This window comes from Balaenoptera physalus (assembly GCF_965194825.1).
Source record: "Balaenoptera physalus genome assembly, chromosome: 11".
In the NCBI taxonomy this organism is placed as follows: Eukaryota; Metazoa; Chordata; class Mammalia; order Artiodactyla; family Balaenopteridae; genus Balaenoptera; species Balaenoptera physalus.
Window position 1 is genome coordinate 36,058,753 of NC_138896.1, and position 19,282 is coordinate 36,078,034.

General features: G+C 50.9%; 1 protein-coding gene and 1 long non-coding RNA gene across 6 annotated transcripts in view; one reads left to right on the top strand and one right to left on the bottom strand.

Annotated features, from left to right (window-relative positions):
• Window positions 1–4,574, top strand: part of KCNK5 (potassium two pore domain channel subfamily K member 5) — a 51,165-nt gene extending 46,591 nt beyond the window's left edge. For 4 of the 5 annotated variants that reach the window (XM_082414123.1, XM_082414124.1, XM_082414122.1 and 1 more), the window contains one exon: window positions 1,999–4,574. In XM_082414123.1, the coding sequence (XP_082270249.1) occupies window positions 1,999–2,864 (866 nt within the window). In that variant the 3' untranslated portion in view covers window positions 2,865–4,574. The remainder of the gene's footprint in view (window positions 1–1,998) is intronic. The other variant, XR_014251072.1, reaches the window with a different exon arrangement.
• Window positions 3,866–17,516, bottom strand: LOC309638332. The gene is made up of 3 exons (XR_014251081.1): window positions 7,615–17,516; window positions 6,592–6,714; window positions 3,866–5,341 (listed from the first exon to the last, which is right to left on the bottom strand). It is a non-coding gene; the product is annotated as an uncharacterized lncRNA (long non-coding RNA).
• Between the last annotated feature and the right edge of the window lie 1,766 nt (window positions 17,517–19,282).

The window sequence follows — 19,282 nt, forward strand, 5'->3', positions numbered from 1 at the left end:
CAGACGTTTTCTATTTCTCTTTCTTGGAACGTGGCTTTTGCCTGCTTCTTCTCTGTTCGTGTTTGGCGTCTGGTCTCTTCCTCTCTTCTCCCCCGTCTCCTGAGCTTAGGTGCTTAGGTGCACCGGGGGCTGGGGGTAGAGCCTTCTGCCTGCACGGTCCACGTCACAGCTGCCTCCTCCCATCACTCCCAGGCGCTGAAGGGGCTGTGCTGGATGTTTGGCTCAGAGGCCAGAAACTTTGCTCTTGCCACCGGCAGCTTAAAGACCAGAGAGGCCTTCCCCCAAGCTGCCCTGCTCCCTCGGGCCCGGACCCCCTCCTTAATCCAGGCGGGCGATAAGATTCTTTGGCCCCTTTGTCTGTCGGCTCCAGCCACTCATGTCCTTGTGCCTGTGGCCTGCACAGCATCTGGGTTCTTAATCTTCCTGACACCCCGTTTGGCTGCACTGACCCAGTGGCTGCTGCCTCAGTGCCTGCTGCCCTGCCCAGCTGACCTCCACCTCTGCTCCAGGACCTCCGATCTCTCCCCTCCCCCTTCCTAGGGCCAGGGCCAGGTCACTACCCTCCTGCCCCCATTGTAAGGGGAGACTCGGAATGCTGGGAGGGGGCGGCTGAGTGGGTGGGAGAAGCAGGAAAGAGAGGCCTGAACACTCCACTGACCCTGGCAGATCTGAGCCTGCTGTCTTGGGAGATAAATTTAGACGGAGGCACAACCCTGCCATTGTCTAGCTGTTGGGGCCCAGAGCAGGCTAAGGAGGAGCCTTCGTATCAGGGAAGCACAGAAGGGTGTTTAATCATACTTTCTCAGCTCCAGCAAGACACCAAACCACTGCCTCAGTTTCCCCATCTGTAAAATTGGTTTAAAAAAAAAAGTAACGGTGCGTACCTCACAGGGTTTTGGACAATCAAATGAGTTGCTATTCATGAGTGCAGTGGGTAGGGCCCGGCTATATGAGTGCGCCCTGTTTGTCATCACAACCTGCTTATGACCGGAGTCCTGAGCAAGATTGACAGCACCTACTGGCTGCAAGGGAGACAGCCCCTGCCTTCAGACCCCCTCCAGTCTGACGAGGGGTTTATAGTCCTTGCTCTAAGGGAGCCCCACTCTGGAAGTGGCCCCCTTCCTCCAGTTCCTTTTCCAAGTTTCTCCGAGTCTCAGGGCAGGAAGGGGGACACAGGATATGTAATAATATGGATCGACATGCCTGGAAGTGTAAAGTGAAATCTCCATGATCCTGGAGGGTAGGGGAGTGACCAGAGCTGTGCAGGGTGACCTGCGAGGGCTCCCTGGAGCAGGTGTCTGGAGCCTGGCCACAGAAGTGGGGGTGTGGAGAGGGCAGAGCCCTCCAGGCCATAGGAGGAACCAGTAGGAGGAGGGTAGATACAGGAAGTCAGGAGGCAGGCCAGACGTCACCAGAAGGAGAATCAAGGCTGTCCAGGATATTTCCTGACAGGACCAGTGCTCTTGGACATCCCAAGCCCAACTATCAGCCTCACTTGTATTAAACTAGTGAGTCCATCCCCAGCAGGAGGATGCCAGCTGCCCTGTCACTTAATTTCTATCCAGGTTTTAACTGAACTGTAACACGTACACCCAAAAAGTACACAAAGCAGCCAAGTGTCAGTGTCGGTGAATCATTGAAAGGCCAACATTCATGGCTTAGTTCCTGACCTGAGTGCTGGCTCCATCACCAGCCTCCCCAGAGCCCCTCCCCCTTGAAGCTCCCACACCCCAGGGAGCCACTCTCCTGACTTTTGATAGTTGAGGAAGCTCAGGCTGGGGTCTGGGACAGGCACATGAGTGACCAGGCCAGGGTTCTCAGGACGATGGGGTGTCCGGCTTCTAGCACAGGCCTCCTTTCTTTCTTGGTGCATCTGCATCGGTGTTCCGTGTTCTCGCGCTGTGTCCACTTTCAGGTGACACGGCTTTTGGCCTTTGTGTGTTTCTGGGTCCCTGCTGGCCCTTTTCTGACCCTCTGGGCTTCCTGACCCGTCCTCAGGTGTGAACCCCAGCGCCAACTACCACGCCCTGTACCGCTACTTCGTGGAGCTCTGGATCTACCTGGGGCTGGCCTGGCTCTCCCTGTTTGTCAACTGGAAGGTGAGCATGTTTGTGGAGGTGCACAAGGCCATTAAGAAGCGGCGGCGGCGCCGGAAGGAGTCCTTCGAGAGCTCCCCACACTCCAGGAAGGCCCTGCAGGTGGCAGGGGGTGCGGCGTCCAAGGACGTCAACATCTTCAGTTTTCTGTCGAAAAAGGAGGAGACTTACAACGATCTCATCAAGCAGATCGGGAAGAAGGCAATGAAGACGGGCGGGGGTGGGGAGCGGGTCCCAGGGCCGGGCCTGGGGCCCCAGGGGGGTGGGCTGACAGCCCTGCCCACCTCCCTGAGCCCCTTGGTGGTCTACTCCAAGAACCGGGTGCCCAGCATGGAAGAGGTGTCCCAGACGCTGAGGAGCAAAGGCCACATGTCTCGGCCCCCCGGCGAGGAGGCCGGGGCGGGGCCCCCCGAGGAGGGCTCCCCCGCCTCTGAGGTGTTCATTAACCCGCTGGACCGCATTAGCGAGGAGGGCGAGCCGTGGGACGCCCAGGACTACCACCCGCTCATCTTCCAGAACGTCAACATCACCTTTGTGAGCGAGGAGGCCGGCCTCTCGGACGAGGACGCCTCCAAGTCCTCGCTGGAGGACAACCTGGCTGGGGAGGAGAGGCCCCGGGAGGGGGCCGCGGCCGAGGTGCCCCTGAACCTGGGCGAGTTCCCCTCGTCGGATGAGTCCACCTTCACCAGCACCGAGTCCGAGCTCTCCGTGCCTTACGAACAGCTTATGAACGAGTACAACAAGGCAAACTGCCCCAAAGGCACGTGAGGCGGGGCCGGCTCCCCGCCCCACCTTCCATGGCTTCTCTTCTCCTCAACCTGGGGTGTCCTACTGTGGCTGGGCCCCTGGCCCCTGGTGGGGGGTGGCCCTGGAACTGGGAGTAGGGGGCCAGGGGCCTTCCTCACCTTCATCCCCTGCAGCTAGATGCTACCGGTCAGACATGGCGCACCCAGGACAGGGCCCTCTGTTCATCAGCGGGACGGGCAGCCCGGCAGCGGGAGGCGTCTGTCCTGAGCACGGTTGGGGGATCTGGTGGTTCACGGACACGTGGGCTGGCGGGACCGATCCCGGGGAGGCCTGCGCCTGCGTGGGTCGATGCCCAGTCATTCGGTTACGACTGTCTCACGGTTCTCTTAGGTCGGGGGCCTCGGCCGTTTGAGTTCACCAGTATTAACAGGTTCCTGTGCACCCAGCGCTGAGCCAGGCATTTCAGAGAGAGGGTGAGGGTGGTGTAAGACCCTGGTGGGGTTGGGGGCTGGGCACTTCAGCGCCTCAGCAGTAGTGGGGCCCCGCCTGGGGCACGTGTTCAACCGTCCCCCAGTCCCGCCTCGTCTGCCTGGCTGTCGTCCCTACTGCAGACCTCAGTAGGGAGGAGGCCATCTGGGGACGGGGAGCTAACGGGCAGGTGCTGAAACACTCCTGTTACGGGGGACCCAGAGTAAGTCCCAAGTGTGGCCCAGCATCCCAGCCCTTCTGTGGACTTACTGGGATGGAGCCCAGCCCAGAGTCCGGTTCCCTGTCCCAGACACCCTTTGGCCAAGCAATGGCAGGCGCGGGCTTCTGCCTCCCGGGAAGTGGTGGCAGAAAGAGAGGCTGGGGCTCCTGGAGCTGGCGGCCGGGGAGCTGCAGGAGTGGGCTCAGCTCCGGCTCATCCTGCCTCCACCCTTCCGTCCCGTGACCTCACCGCTCCCCAGATCACTCTTGGCTCACAAGTGGGGAATGTCCAAATATGTGAATCAACCTCCTCCCTCCAGCTGCTGTTTGGTGTGTGTGTGTGTCTGTGTCTGTCTGTCTGTCTGTCTGTGTAAGAAAGAAAGGATTTGCAATGGGAGGAGAAAAATATAATGTGAAACTGCAGACGGACTGTTTCTGGTGAGGGGCTGACAGAGTTCTTGGGTTCTTCGTGAGGTGCACCCTTGGGCCAGCCCACTCTGCCCTGCATGTTTTGTTTTGTTATTTTTTAAATGAATTGCTGATTTTTTAATCTCGTTGGCTTCAGAGCCAGAGGGGAGAAAAGGTGCAAGAGTGGGGCCCCAAGGATCAGGATGTCCGGCGTTCACTCTCCTATCCCCCAACCCAGTTGGGCCTTTCTCGGTGACCTCAGCCAAGGTCATGGTGTCAGAGTTGGGGAGGGGCATTGGTCGCAGGCGACCAGATGCTGGGCAGGAGGTGCCACCCAGACACCCTCTCTGCCTCTCAACCCCCTCCCCAATACTGCAGGGCCAAAGAGGGCCAGACCCCCACCCATCCCCACTTAGCCTATAACCCAGGGGTATGATGGCCCAGCATCAGGGTGGGAAGGAGCGGCCTTCTGCTTTTCTGTGAAATGTTTTAACGAGCTCGTCTTAGTTTTCCTGACCCCACTTGGCTGGGGTGTTGCTGGCTGTCCTGGAATCACACACACTGTATGTACATACTGGCAATGATGTCAAATGTAATTTATTTTAACATTTTTACAATAAAACATGAGATGGACAAGCCAGTCTGATGTGTGCTATTGGGGGGTGGGGAGAGGGGCTGTGGGCAAGATGGGTGGGGCAGTCTGGGAGGACTGAGGACAGCCTGAGGGTCAAGGGGAGAACTGGGGTGGTCTGGAAGGGACAAAAAAATGAAAGAGGTGGGGAGGTGGAGAAGGGGCAGGCTACTTAAGATGTGGTCAGGGCGGGCTTCTTGGAGGAGGTGACAGTTAACAGGTTGGAATGAGGACAGGGGAGAGGAGTGGGGGGACCGTGGCTAGCAGCTCATGTCGCCAGTCTGCCAGACCCCGTTCTACACGCTTTATGCTCAATAATACGTGAATGGACTCATTTGATCTTGCAATAGCCCTGTGAGGTGGGTATTACATCCCCATTTTATAGGCGAGGAAACAGGCACAGAGAGGTGACTTAGGCAAGATCTCCATAGATGGTGAGCCTGGGTTCAAACCCACGCAACCCCCATGACCAGCTAACAATCACCTGCTCTGTTGTGGCACGTCTGGCGTCCCCTGAAAGGGTCTCTGTGTTCAGGAAGGTGGGCCAGGGAAGGACCCCGGAGATCAGGCCTTCTGAGCTCAAGGGGTGGGCACTGTGGGCTGGAAAGGACGTGAAAGAAGAGTGGACAGGTTCAGCTGGGCCCATATGCATCCATTTAAGAGGAAGATTTGTCAGACTTCGTGGTCTCAACGGTTTAGAGATTGGCCTCTTCCACAGCAGTGTCAGGGTCCCCTTCCCACACCACACAGGACATTGGTTAAAATCTTCAGTCTGCTGGGAAAAATTTACAGTTCTGTGATTTCAGGAATGAAGCACATTTTTCATGAGGGTGTGGCTGCGTTTATAAAGGATCATATGTGTTTAAAATATCAACGGGTTCTGTAATGACTTGATACCATCCATCCCTTTGCCAAAACATCTCTCCACTTTCTCTTTCTCTCTCTCTCTCTCTCTCACACACACACACACACACACACACACAGGTTCAAACTTCTCTGGTTTTGCTTTAGCCCCTTCCAGCCTCAAGGTAACAATTCTATTTACTACCTTAGCACTTGGCCTTCTCACAAAGCCCTCTGACAGGCGGCTTGGAGCATGGCACAGGGCTTTTGGCCCCCTTTGCTCTGAAGGAGATGAAAGCTCAGAGTACAACTTGACCAGGCACAGCTTCGCAGAGTTGCTCATAGATGATACAAGCAGGGAAGGCTGGGGTTAAGGTGTGGTTTTGGTCCACTGCGCCTAAGGTAAGTGGTGAGCTTTCTGAGTGAAAGGTCTGGAAACAGGGTGGGACAGCAGCTGGAGCAGAGGGTGGAGCCCAGGAGGGATTCCTGAGTGATCAAGAGCAGAGGAGGGGTACCGTGTGTGGAGGGGCGTGCACTCTCCTGTCACTGCCACCGTGCCCATGAGCTGTTGGGGGATGGCAGGTGGAGGAAGTGATTTAGAAGTCGAGGGAGAGGACCCTGGTAGGGAAATCCCACTGTTGACATCAGATTCATAACCCAGTCAGAACTACGGGGGTGTATTGTTGAACCCCCAGAGTTTCATGAGTTCTGAGGCAGACACGCCTACTCCCAGCAGCCCTCCAGGCCTGGGCCCTCCCCTGCCCCCTCCTGGAAGCCTTCCCACCCTGGTGGTGAGTTGGCACCCTGCTCTCCACCATCGCCACCTGGACTCTCCATTCATTCCTTCAACTAATGTTCACCGAGCACCTACCATGGACCAGGCTCTGTCCCAGGCACCTGGAAAACTACAGCGTGTAACATGAACAGAAATCCTATTCATGGAGCCTACAGTTTGGTTCCCTTTGCTCTCATTTCCGGCTGTTTTTCATGGTCTGTGCTTGGTATTTCTGTCCTGTCCATACCCCCAAGGCTCTTTTAATGTCTCTTCTATCTTATGTCTTTTAATCCTCACAACAGGTAGTGTTATCATTAACCCCATTTTACAAATGAGGAGACTGAGGCAAATACAGGATTTCTCACAAATTCAAACAACTATTAAATGGCAGCAAAACAGCTTACCTGACTTGCATTTCCGTTCTTCCTTCTACCGTCCGGAATGCTCCTGATCTGTTGGGGGAGACACCCTCAGAAAACCCACAGTCACATGGAGGAGACAGTTCCTACGCCCAAAGAGCCTGCAATCTGAGAGGGAGAGGAGCACAGATATGGAAATAAGCACAAACTCTGGGTCCCAGCTGGGCCTCTGGCTCCTGTGTGATCCTGCAGGAGTCACTTAGGAAAAGAAACCGGGATGTTTCACCCCCTTGCTGGAAAGGTTATCCTCAGCCACCATTGCGGGGAAGCTTTCTGGAGCCTGGGGCAAAGGCAGGGGGAGAAAGGAGGCAGGCTGGGCTGCGCTGCTCTGGGTGGGTCTCCAGGAATGGCTGCCTCTCTGGGGGCCCCTGAGGCTTGGGCTCAGCCCTGCCAATCAGCTGTCCACCCCTGAAATAACAGGTCCCCAGTTTCCAAATTCATACACAGCTGGTCCAGGAACCAGATGCCAGTTTGGGAATTGCCAGGATGTGTTTGTGTAACACAGTGAGAGTGCCTCCCCAGAATCTCTGCCCCTTCTCTCCATCCTGGCCACCATCCAGGCCACTACAGCTCCTCACCTGGACCCCCGCAGCAGCACAGGGCCTGATGCCTGGTTGAGCCCTTGTTGAATGAATGAATGAGCCCCTGAGCTGGTCTCCACCTGGCCATCACTGCTACCAGCAGGCTAGAGCCCAGACTCAAATCTGACCCCCTTTATCTCCTGCTTTAAACTCCTCCGGGGCTCCCACTGCTCTCCTGGGGCCGTCTCCCTCTTCAACCTCATCTGCCCCCTACCCCTACTCCCTCACCTCTCTGGGCTCCAGACACAGTGAAGTTTCCCAAATGAGCCAGGCCGCCCATGCTGTTTCCTCCATCTGGAATGCCCTTCCTCTCTCCTAGCTGAGTTCTAAGACCTGTTGGGATTAAAGGTGGACATCAGCTTCTCCGGGAAGAGTTCCACAGTTACTGCCCACCCCCCTCCCGGATTCTGGGTCAGATGTCCCTCACCAGGCCCAGAGCCCATCCCTCAGCAAGCCGGCTGCTTCGATGCTGTTCAAGTCTGCTGTCTCTGGGTCTGGAGCCTCTGAGAGAGCAGGGAGTGGCTTGTTCACCTTGGATCCAGACCACAAGCTGGCCAGCGTGGAAAAGGGCTCAGCTTTTCAATGTTTACTGAATGGAGGGCAAGTGAACCGGAATCCTGGAACTTCTCATTGTAATTCAGTCCCTCTCCTCCCAGGAAGAGGCCAAATCAGGAGGTGAGGTTTATTCCACGAGGGCGAGTCCCTGCAAAACCGGGTGGATGATCTTGAGGGACCTTGTCACAGGCTTTGTTGGCCCAGTGAGTCACCTGATTGTGCCAAGTCACCTGAATCTGGTAGGCAGGGCAGGGACGCAGCACTCCTTACTTCTGCACACTCCAGGAAGCCCCTCTGTCTGCACCCCCTTTCCCGTTTCCCCACACCTCTCTGTCCTCACCTCTCATCGCCTCCACGGCGGCAGCGTTCCTTCTGGTCACCACCCCCTGATGACAGGGGCCTGGGTGTCCCACCCCTTCAGCCCCCAAGTCCCCGTGCTTCCCTCGGGAATACCTCTGCTCACAGTGACCACTCACCTTGGTTTCGGGGCCGCCCAGTTTACAAAGCCCTTTCACCTCCATTCCTGTGGGATTACTCATCAGTCTGGGAGCCAGATGCAATACTTTATAGCCCGATTTAAGGGTTTTTTTCCAAATGAGGAAACTGAGTGTTTTGGTTTGGTTGCCCAGGAGAGCAAGGCCTAAGACCAGAACTGGGAGATGGCTGGAGGAAGTAGCAGAGAGGTAGAGGGAGATAAAGATGGGGAAAGAGCACAAGGCAATTAAGGGGGCCTCGTTGAGCTGGTTCCACTGTGGGCAGTTGGGGCTCAATCCTGCTGGGACCCCTCTGAAGAGCCTGTCGAATACACCTCAGAATTGTCCCTTTGAAGGACAGGAGACCTGCGTTTATCCACCAGTTCCCACCCGCGTTGGTTAAGGATGGCCCCACGGACATTAATCCCCACCTCCCTCCTATACAGGCTGGATGTGGCAGACTGTACTGTCCAAAGACGCCACCATCCCACACTCTCCTTGGCAAAGTGACCTTGCCACTCCCCGTACAAGAGATGGAGTCCATTCCCTTGCACATGGGCTGGCCCTGGGCCTGTTTTGATCAATAGAATACCCTGGAAGTGACCTTCTGTGTTAAGAGGGCTGGCAGCTTCCACTTTTGTGCTCTTGGGGAAGCCAGCTGCAAGGTAAAAGAAATCCAAGTACCTGGAGACCCATGCCCTGGAGGGGATCTGCCCAGCCGAGGAGCCATCTGGGACATTCCAGCCCCAGCTGAGGCCACATGAAGAGCCCAGCCATCCCCCAAATCTCAGAATCATGAGCAAATACACGATTGGTGTTATTCTAAGCCTCTAAGTTTTGGGGTGGTTTGTTATGCAATGATAGCCGACGGGAACACTGGCTGGGCTTGCCCTGGGGCTAAGAGACCTTCTGCCGGGTTTTGGAGAAAGTTTTGGGGTGCAAACGCAGAGAGGCACCCCTGGGGAGGGGCTTGGGCAGCATGTACAGGACTGTCCACTATAGCCGCACTGACACCCGAAACGGGCCGAGGGATTGGGACATGGACACAAACAGCACCTACTGCCCTGAGACCCAACCTCTTTGAAGGTGCAGAAACTCCTTACCAGGAGCTCCCTACCTTAAGCAAGATCAGAGTTTTTTACCTTAAGATATCAAAGTCTCTTCTACTTTAGGGTCTCTGGTCCTCCCTGCTATGTCTGAACAGTACTCATAGGCCTGGGGTCTGCCACCATCTAGCCCTGTGCCTTAAATAAGCCACCTCGGCCATTTACAGGATGCTTACTGCCCATGACTTCAGATCTCATTTAATCCCCACCACACTGTGAAGTCAGTATTATTATCGCCCTTTGGAAGCTGAGGCACAGAGTGGGCATGTCAACTTGCCCAAAGTCACACAGCTAGAAGCAGAGCCTGGGTTCAAACCTGAGACCCCAGAGCCTGTGCTAGTAACTACCACACAAGCCTGCCAGAGCAGGGCTTTCCTGCTCCAGGGCCATGGGGCCCAAAGAAGGTGCCCTGGCTGCAGCTCCCAGCTACCTGTCCTCTGCAGGACCAGTGAGGTGAAGCAATCAGCGGATCCCAGCCCTGTGGTAACTACCCAGCAGTCACCAGGGGATTCCTGAGCTCTGTTCTCAAGAGATTCTGACTTAGCAGATCTGGGGTAAAATCCAGAAATACCCAGGTTCTGGAAATGCCTGGCTGGAGATCTCAGAGGGCAGTTCTGTTCTGTGTTTCTGGCATCTCCTGCCAATCCCTCCCTGCCTGTGTTTATATTCTGCGTTGAAATCTGTTTACCTCCAGTTATGGAAAACTTCCTTCTCATTCTTAGATTCCTTCACCTGTGGCTCTGGCCAGTTGAGCTGCTCTGTCTGGGGCGGTGACATCATACTGTATTCAATTCAAACAACATGTACTTTTTTTTTTTTTTTAATGCCGCACCACGGGGCTTGCAGGATCTTAGTTCCCCAACCAGGGATTGAACCCCGTACCCCCTGCAATGGAAGCGTGGAGTCTTAACCACTGGACCGCCAGGGAAGTCCCCGACACGTACTTGTTGAGTCTCTCATAGGGCGCCTAGAACACCTGATGCTGGTGACTGAGGAGGAAGGGAAATGAGGAGCAGACAGTTACCCACCAGGCAGTCAGGCAGTCAGGCCCTCTCTCTATCTCTCTACCCGCTCACATTCCCACCCTCAACAGTTCACTCCAGGGGAAAGGTTCAGACCCAGGGGTCTGGACCCCGTTCATCCCGCTCATGAGAGCCAGCGGTTAAAGTTTCAGAAATTTTACAAGCTGACTATCTTAAAAATTAAATTATATAACCATACACTTAAACTGTATGAAGAGCGAAGGTAAAACATACTCAAAACTCATCATTTCCTAATTACTTTACATGTTACTACTCTTCAAGCTTTTGAGGTTACTGACATCCATTGGAGGTGCCCGGTGGAAATATCACATAACGGTATGCTACTGCGTTTCTCTTCCCAACTTCATTTTTGTGCCATCACGTTGTAGCTTAAAATAGCCATAGTGGAAGTATTTACACCACAGAAATGAGCAAACACTATAAATCAGGGCTCTCCTCTCTGCAGAGAGCCAGATGTTAAACATTTACCAGCACATCATCGCAGCACTGATCTTCTGGACGCGCTGTGTGGACTGGGTGGGGGCGGGGTGGGAGGCAGTGAGGTTTTGCCCATCTTGGAAAGGAGCCAGCAATGTCTGGGTTTCAGGGGGAACATAATTCCTAAAGTGTCCCTTGCAATCCCGTGGGCCCCTCAGACCATTGCTGAGTAGGGGTGAAGATCCAAGGCCGTGGGAGCTGACTGTGAGGGTAGTGGGTGGGCAGGTGACACAGGTACCTGCCCCACGTATGTACACGGAAGGGTACACCCAAGGGTCACACTCCAAACTGGAGGCAGAAAGGGGAGCAGAGGCCTTGTGTAGAAGGCATATCTGCCTTCAGCTGGAGTTCTCCGACTGCCCAAAGCCTAGTCCAGGAGGTGCCTTACACTCTCCCAACCGCACTGTGGTTTCAGCAAAGTCCTCAACCCCTGGGTGTCCTTATAACTAAAGGGGAGACCCTCTTGGCATACACTAGGTCTGGTAACTGGACCAGGGCTATTGGGGGTGTTGGGATCCAGACTAAGGCTGCAGGGAGCGTATCGCTGAGCAAAAACACCGTTGATACACAGGATGTGTGCCTGAGTCAAAACAACACAGGAAGGAGTCTAAGGCCTTCCAAAAATTCCTCGCCCCTAGTGCAGGGGAGGAGGTGACTCCACGCAGGATGTCCAGGGTCCCAGTCAAAAGTGGATGCTGCAGAGGTCCAGTGCCCCGGCCCCACCCCAGAGTCCTCCCAGGAGCAGTCCTCAGTAAGCCAGCTGTGGTCTGGCCCCCTTGTGAGCCGTGTGCAGGGCTGTCCCTCTAATGACCACCACTTTTTAGTGACCACTTGCTTTGGGACAGGCTCTGCGCTGGGACTTGACAAGGGGACCCAGGGAAAAGACTTCTCTTCCTTTGTTTGATTCCACACCCATCCTCAGTGTGTGTGTTGGTAACAGGAGGTGGAAGGAGAGTCAGTAGGGTTGGAGTGGGGGGTCCGTCATGACCCACCTGGAACTGCTGTGTGTTAATCCAGGTTCTCCAAGAAGCAGATGCCACGGCTGGATTAAGCTGGAAAGGACTATGTTAGGGGAAACACCTGTGAGAGGCTGGAAGCACCATCTGACCAAGATGCAAGTCCCATCCTGAGTGACTGAGAGGGAGGGGAGGTTGGGTGAAGCAACCTAGACTGCCCTGCAGGCTGTGGGAGGTTAGGCTAGGCTCGGGTGAGTCCCAGGTCTCCGGGAAATGGACCCACCTTGGTACCCTGCTCTGCTCAGTCACTGGCTGCAGCAGCCCATGATCTGGGAACAGACTTGGTGATGGATTTCAGAGGCAGCAGCTGGGGTCATTGGTCAATTTCCTCCTTGTAGTTGGAGGTCCGCGGGGTGCACTTTCATGGCCGCCACCACAATTATGGGGGAGCAGAAAGTATGCTCACATAGAAGTCAGACAGTAGAGAGAGGAGAATGGAGCAGATGCACAGAGAAAGGCAGAGGAGCATGTATGTGGGGTGTGTGTGGTGTGGACACGCGTAACATGAAGTCAGACAGAGACAGAGAAAGAGGGACTGAGGGACACAGAAAGACACAGACAGAAAGAGAGAAGAACGAACACTACAGAGAAGACAGCTTTCTAAGCCCCCATCTCCAGACTCTCTATAAGGAAATACTGGTCCTACCTCTGGATCCCCTTGGCATCACCTGCTGAATCCTGACCACAAACTTTTCTTTCCATGAGCTAGCTAAAGTGGGCTCTGGTTCTTACCATGTAACCCCAGAAACCCTGACCTGCCATCCCAGGAGAAGCAGCCCAAGATGGCAGTTAATAAGAAGTCATTTCTTGATGCCCCTCCACCACTGGCTGGCCTGGTTCTACACTAACCTTCTAGAAAGATGCTCTTAGCCGTCCCTGCCTCTCCCAGGTTTTCTGCTCTGCTCTTCTCCACCTGGCAGGTAACTTCACATTTGGGGCTGCTGGCTTGTTTTCTAGATGTTTCACAGGTGTCTGTCCCATCTTCCCAACGAGAGGGCAGGATAGGGGCTGCTCTTGGGCTGCCTCAAATTCCAGGCCCAGCCCTCTCCTAGCTGCTTGACCTCAGGCAAGTCACTTAACCTGCCTGGGCTTCTGTTATTTCTCAGGAAAACTGGGAACCATAACCTGCCTCCAAGGTTAGCATGTGAGGCCCAGGGCCTCCCTCCATGTTACTGTCCGTAGGGGTGGCAGGTACATTATTGTCCTTCCGTTCACGCTAGGAAATGGCTTGACAGTAACGTGCTGAAGTTCCAGGGAGAACTTTGACTGGACAGCTGTCATTTTCCAGGTCAGAACCTGACAATCTAGTGCCCCCTCTCTACAGCTCCCTCTGGGTGATGTTAGGCGGTGATAACCTGAGATTTACCTGAGATTAAGCCTCATGTGAATAATTGTTTACACTTCAATCCTTTGTCTCTCTTAATCCTCTCATCAGCCTAGTAAAGGAGAAATCTAAGTTCCTGTTTTGCATGGAAAATCTTGTGGTTCATGGACTTGCCCAAGGTCCTAGAGCTCGGCTGGCCTTCAGATTCCCCAAGATCTCATCCCCACCTCAGGCAGCCCTCCAGCCTCTGGGCCCCAACAGCAGCGGTAGGTACCAAGTGAGTCAGAGGATCCAGCTTGGTCTGTCTCCAAAGGACCACTCCTGAGATTCCTCCTTAACTGGCAGTGACCCTCCCTCCAGTGTCTTTCTGTCCCTTGTTCTGAGCAAACTCTTTGAGTCCCACTGGAGCCCCCCCAGTACCCCCAAACCTACCTCTCAACTCAGAACAGAATGTTACAGCTGAAGGGAATTCATTCCTTCAGGGAGAATCTATTGAGCACTTATTGTAAGCCAAGTACCATTTTAGCCATTGACTATTAGTGATAATCTAATGATTGGATTCTAATCCAATGGCTCTCAACCCTGGTTGTGTATTAGAATCACTGGGGCCCTTTCAAAAGTATGTTACCCAGATCTTACTCCAACCAATGAAATCAGAATATTTGTGGAGGGAGGGAGGTGAGGCCAGCTATCAGAATTTTATTTAAAAACTCTCTAGATGATTATAATGTTTTCCCAGGGTTGAGAACCTCTGATCTAGTTGAACCATAGCACCCCTCATGTTAGGGGCTCAGGAGGGAACTGAGACCCATAGATGGGCAGTGCTTTGCCCAAAGTCACAAATCTGAGCCTGGTTCCTCCGTCTTCAACCCCCCAGTGCTCTTTCTGAAGGTAATTGGTAAGAATTTGCTGAAGGCATCCTTGGATGAATGCAGGGTAGGGGGGAAAGAAAGGTGGTAAGTGTGGTGGATACATTTGAGATGCCTTCCCTACCCACTGTTCTTCCTGAAGATGGACAGACCAGGTAGCCATCTTTGAACCATGTGACTCACCTTGGTAAAGCTGATTGGGCTAGGAGAGGAAACCTGAACCAAGATGAACCAATGAGGACTTCCCCGGTGGTGCAGTGGTTAAGAATCCGCCTGCCAATGCAGGGGACATGGGTTCGATCCCTGGTCCGGGAAGATCCCACATGCTGCAGAGCTACTAAGCCCGTGTGCCACAACTACTGAGCCCGTGCTCTAGAGCCCACAAGCCACAACTACTGAGCTTGTGTGCCACAACTACTGAAGCCTGCACGCCTAGAGCCTGTGCTCTGCAACAAGAGAGGCCACCGCAATGAGAAGCCCACGCACCGCAACGAAGAGTAGCCCCCGCTGGCCGCCACTAGAGAAAGCCCACGCGTAGCAATGAAGAGCCAACGCAGCCAAAAAAATAAAAAATAAATAAAATCCTTAAAAAAAAAAAAGATGAACCAATGAGATGACCTGGCTAGGTATTTGAAATTAGTATATCAAAGGACTTAGACAGTGAGCTGTGGGGAGCTGAATCTGGAAGTCATGGAGGCTTGGGAGTGGTGGCAGGCATTGGGGTCATGTGTGAGCCAGACAGTAGGCAGAGGAAGGAAATATGCAGAGAGAAGTAGGAGGATAGAGCAGACATCTGGAGAGAGAGGCAGAGATGGGGACTGGGCAGGTTCTGTTTCCGCTGAGAGCTGTATCCTTTCATTGAACCTCACCTGTATCCCTTCATTGAACCTTTAGAACTAGTGGGTTCTTTGACACTCAAAGGGCCTTGACCAATATAAGCATGAAGAATGGCTCATGCAAAAGCCTGTAGGCACCAAAGACCCTTATGTGCCCCTTACTTTGCCCCCAACCCTTAACAGTGTCCCTCTGAAGCATTGAGTTCCCTGTCATTCAAAGTGCTCAAGCCAAGGGTTGGTGTCCACCTCTTGGAGATGTTGGCAAGTTGATCTCATATGTCCTACTCAACCACATGATTCTGAATTTCCGAAATGGGTGGGCAGAGAGGTATTTTAAGATTGTTTTTTCTCTTTCTTGGCACCTAGTGCCCCTTGCCTGACACCTGGTCCCTGGCAAGGAAGCTTGTACCCCTGGGGTTGGGAGTGGGGCCCACAGTAAACAAAGAGCACAAGAAAGTTCCCTTGGTACCCACCCCCAACATCAGCGCACACATCCCCATGGCGGGAAAGTGGCAGGGGTGTGGAAACAATGGGAGCCTATGAGTCATGGGGGTAGGCAGGATAACGTTTCTCCAAAAAGGCTCCCTCTAGCCATGTCCGGAGTTGCTGACGTAGGCAGCTGCCAGGCAGTGACACCTGAAATGACCTTCAGTTCTGGGCAGTCACTAGGCCTGCCCTGGATGACCTGGATTTTCTTTTTATCTTTTAATTCAATTTTTATTTTTAGCAAAGTGATATATGTATATAAATACTTTTAATAAAAGTCAAATAATACTAAACAGACTAACGGAAAACAGCAATTGCCTGCCTCACCCTTCCCCATTCCCAGTCCCCAGAGGCAACTTCTTTTAGACTTTCCATCTACTTCTTCCTATTTTTCTTCTACTTCTTTAAATAACATATAGCTGTTTATAAAATCCCATCATAATTTTTGTTATCCTACTTTAGTTAGTATAGATTATCTTCCTACTACAAAAGATGACGATTAGCTCCATTCCATCCCCAACACATATACTTCTTTCCCTATCACCCAAAATAGATCTCAACTCGATGTTAACACTATCATAACTATGTAAATATTCATAATGTACTTGAGTACACTTTTTTTCTTGCGTGACATTTTGTTTTTCATGTTTTTTGTTTGCTTAACTTTGTATGTCTGTGTCACTAATTAACTCCCAAACTCCCTGCTATAATTGTAAAACTTCTCTCAGAAGAATAGTCTCTCAGTCCCATTTTTTTTTTTTTTTTTTCTTGGTGAACTGCTTTCAGAGCCAAACATTTTCTGCTCCTGGCTGGATGGTTGCTCTCTAGGGCAGCTCACATCCTGAAGTGTCCCTTCACCATTGATTAGGAATTCCCTTTGCCTTCTTCCTACATCAGACCCCCTGTTTTCTGAATCCAATGCCTTCTGTCTTTGTTTACTTTCTTGGTTGATAGAGCACATCCTTCAATAGCTTTCTGAGAAATGGTGCAAGGGAGGTAAAAAATTTGAGACCCTGTATGTCTAAAAATATCTTTATTCTACCTTCATCTTGATTGATAGTTTGGCTGGGTATCTAATTCTAGGTTGAAAATTTTTTCCTTTGGAATTTTGAGAGTTTTTCTCCTTTGTCTTCTAGCTTCCTGGGTGGTTGTGGAGAAGTTTAGTGATATTCTAATTCCTGGGTCTTTAAATGTGACCGATATTTTTTTTTCTCTCTGGAAACTTTTTAGAATCTCTTTATTCCCCAGTGCATCAGTTGGTGTATCTTTTCATTCACAGTGCTGAGTCCTCAGGCTCCCCTTTAATCTAGAATCTCATGTCCTTTGGTTCCTTTCTGTGCTTATTATGTTCTATCTTTTTGAATGAGGCCTCTTGGATTGGTTCTCTGATTTTCTAATCTTTACTTTTATCATTTATCCTACTTTCAAAAGGATTTTTAAACTTTGACTCCAACCCTCCTATTGATTAAAAAGAAAGTCTCTATTTTTATTTCATTTTTTGTCTTTCTAAGTTTTTATTAAGAGAATTGCAAATATACAGTACAGTTGAAAAAACAGTATACTTAACATTCTTTTCCCTACCTAGGTCAGTGCTGTACAATAGAAATATAATGTGAGCCACATATGTAATTGTAAACTTTATAGTAGCCACATTAAAACAGTTTAAAAAATAGGTAAAATTAACTTTAATATTTTACTTATTTCAAAATACCAATTCTACATGCCATCAATATAAAAATTATTAATGAGATTTTTTCATTTTTTCTGTTGTATTAAGTCTTTGAAATTTAGTGCGTATTTTATACTCACAGTGTATCTCAATCCAGATGATGTCAAGTGCTTAGAAGCTACATGTGAAAAGTAGCTACTGTATTAGACAGTGTAGGACTAGATTGAAGAATTGTTATTATATATCTGTCTATGAACTGCCTGTATATTTTGGCAAAGCTATTTGAAAGAAATTTGTAGACCATATTATACTTGATTTTTAAATACTTTAACCTGAAGATTCTAAAATTAAGGACATTCTGTTACATAATCACACCACCATTATCACCCCCAAGAAAATTAACAATAATCCCCTAATATCTTTAAAATCCTGTCCATATTCAAATTTCCCCAATTGTGTCCAGTTTTTCTTTTATAGCTGGTCTATTTGAACTAGGATCCTATCTTAACTTCCTTTGGTTGGTAGGTCTCCTTAGTGGTTTTTGTCTTGCATTGTTTTGTTTTTTTGGCCACGCCGTGTGGCTTGTGGGATGTTAGTTCTCTGACCACGGATTGAACCCTGGTCCTCGGCAGTGAAAGCACTGAGTCCTGACCACTGGACCTCCAGGGATTTCCCTCCTTAGTCTATTTAACATCTATAAAGTCTTTTTTATCTTTTTGTTTCTCCTACAATATTGACATTTTAAGGATCTAGGCAAGTTGTCTTGTAGAATGCCCTACATTCTGTGTTTGTCTGATTGTTTCCTCATAATGTAATTTAATTTTATCCCCCTACCTGCTGTATTACAGGAGACTGGAAGTTAGATCATGGTAAAGTACAGGTTAAATATTTTTTGCAAGAATGCTACATAGGTTGCTATCATATTTAATTTTCAATAGCTATTTCTTATTCAATGAATGTTACTTTCTTATAGCATCCTATTCTTGTTTCAAAGGTTGCAGTATTTTTCTTATCTCTGAGAATATTAATTATCTCAAAGAGGCAAAAAAAGATTCTGTTTCTGCATCATCTCTGAGTTCCGTCTTTTTTTTTTTTTTCTTATTTGCTTATTCTGGCTCTCTTTTTCATAGTGACATCTCTCTTGCACCTCCCTGTGATCCTTCGTTGTCTATTCATATTTAAGACTAAGGCTCTGATTATCTGAGCAGAGCTTGTGCCTAAAGGATTTGGTGAAAAAGCTGACTTTTTCATTGAGAAAACCTTTAAATGCCAATATCTGTAGGACTCTTCTCTTTGGACAGTTTCCCTAGAGAGAATCCCTGGAATCTGCTGGGGGCTATAAACCTGTTTCCAATGTTCTGATGCTAAATGGGAAAGGGCTCATGGAAACTTACCGTTTGGTGTTCAGACTTGCATTTAATCCTCTGCCTCAGCTGTGTAATCCTCTCTGTTGGTAAACCAGCCCATTTTCTGCCAGGGTGGGGAAGGCAGTGCCTAGCTGTGCAAGAAGTGGGAGGGGATCTGGGGTTATCACTGCTTCTTCTTCTTCTTTTTTTTAAAGTATTTATTTATTTATTTGACTGCACCGGGTCATAGTTGCGGCATGCAGGATTTTTAGTTGCAGCATGCGGGCTCTCTTAACTGTGGCATGCGGGCTCTTTTTGTTGCGGCATGCGGGCTCTTAGCTGCAGCTTGTGGGATCTAGTTCCCCGACCAGGGATGGAACCTGGGCCCCCTGTATTGGTAGCACTGAGTCTTAACCACTGGACCACCAGGGAACTCCCTATCACTGCTTCTTAACCCACTTCCAACCAGTCCTCTTCAGCCCCACCCCCAACACCACCCTTCTTAGAGGGATCTGGCATTTCCAAGTGCTGAGACATTCAAGGTGCCCACAGCTTGAAGCAGCCTTCTTACTATCATTCTGCCCATCCTCCCACCCCAGAGAGTTAAGGTACAACTTCTGCCAGGCTAAGTAACTGTTCATCCCTTTTCAGCTTCCAGAATCTTGCTGACTATTCTACATCTTCACGCTTCTTGTCCTTGTGGGCTATGCCTCATCGTGATCATCTTGGTGGGGTTTAGGAGATTGCAGAGATAAAAAGTAGTCAGTCCTTTGTGCTTTCTCATCATCAATGGCCCATTCTCTAGAGGTAAAAATTGAGGCTTAGAGAAACTTTGAAGAGATCCCACATCCAAATTCCAGCCCCACTAAGAAAGCAGAATGGCCAGAGACCTGGG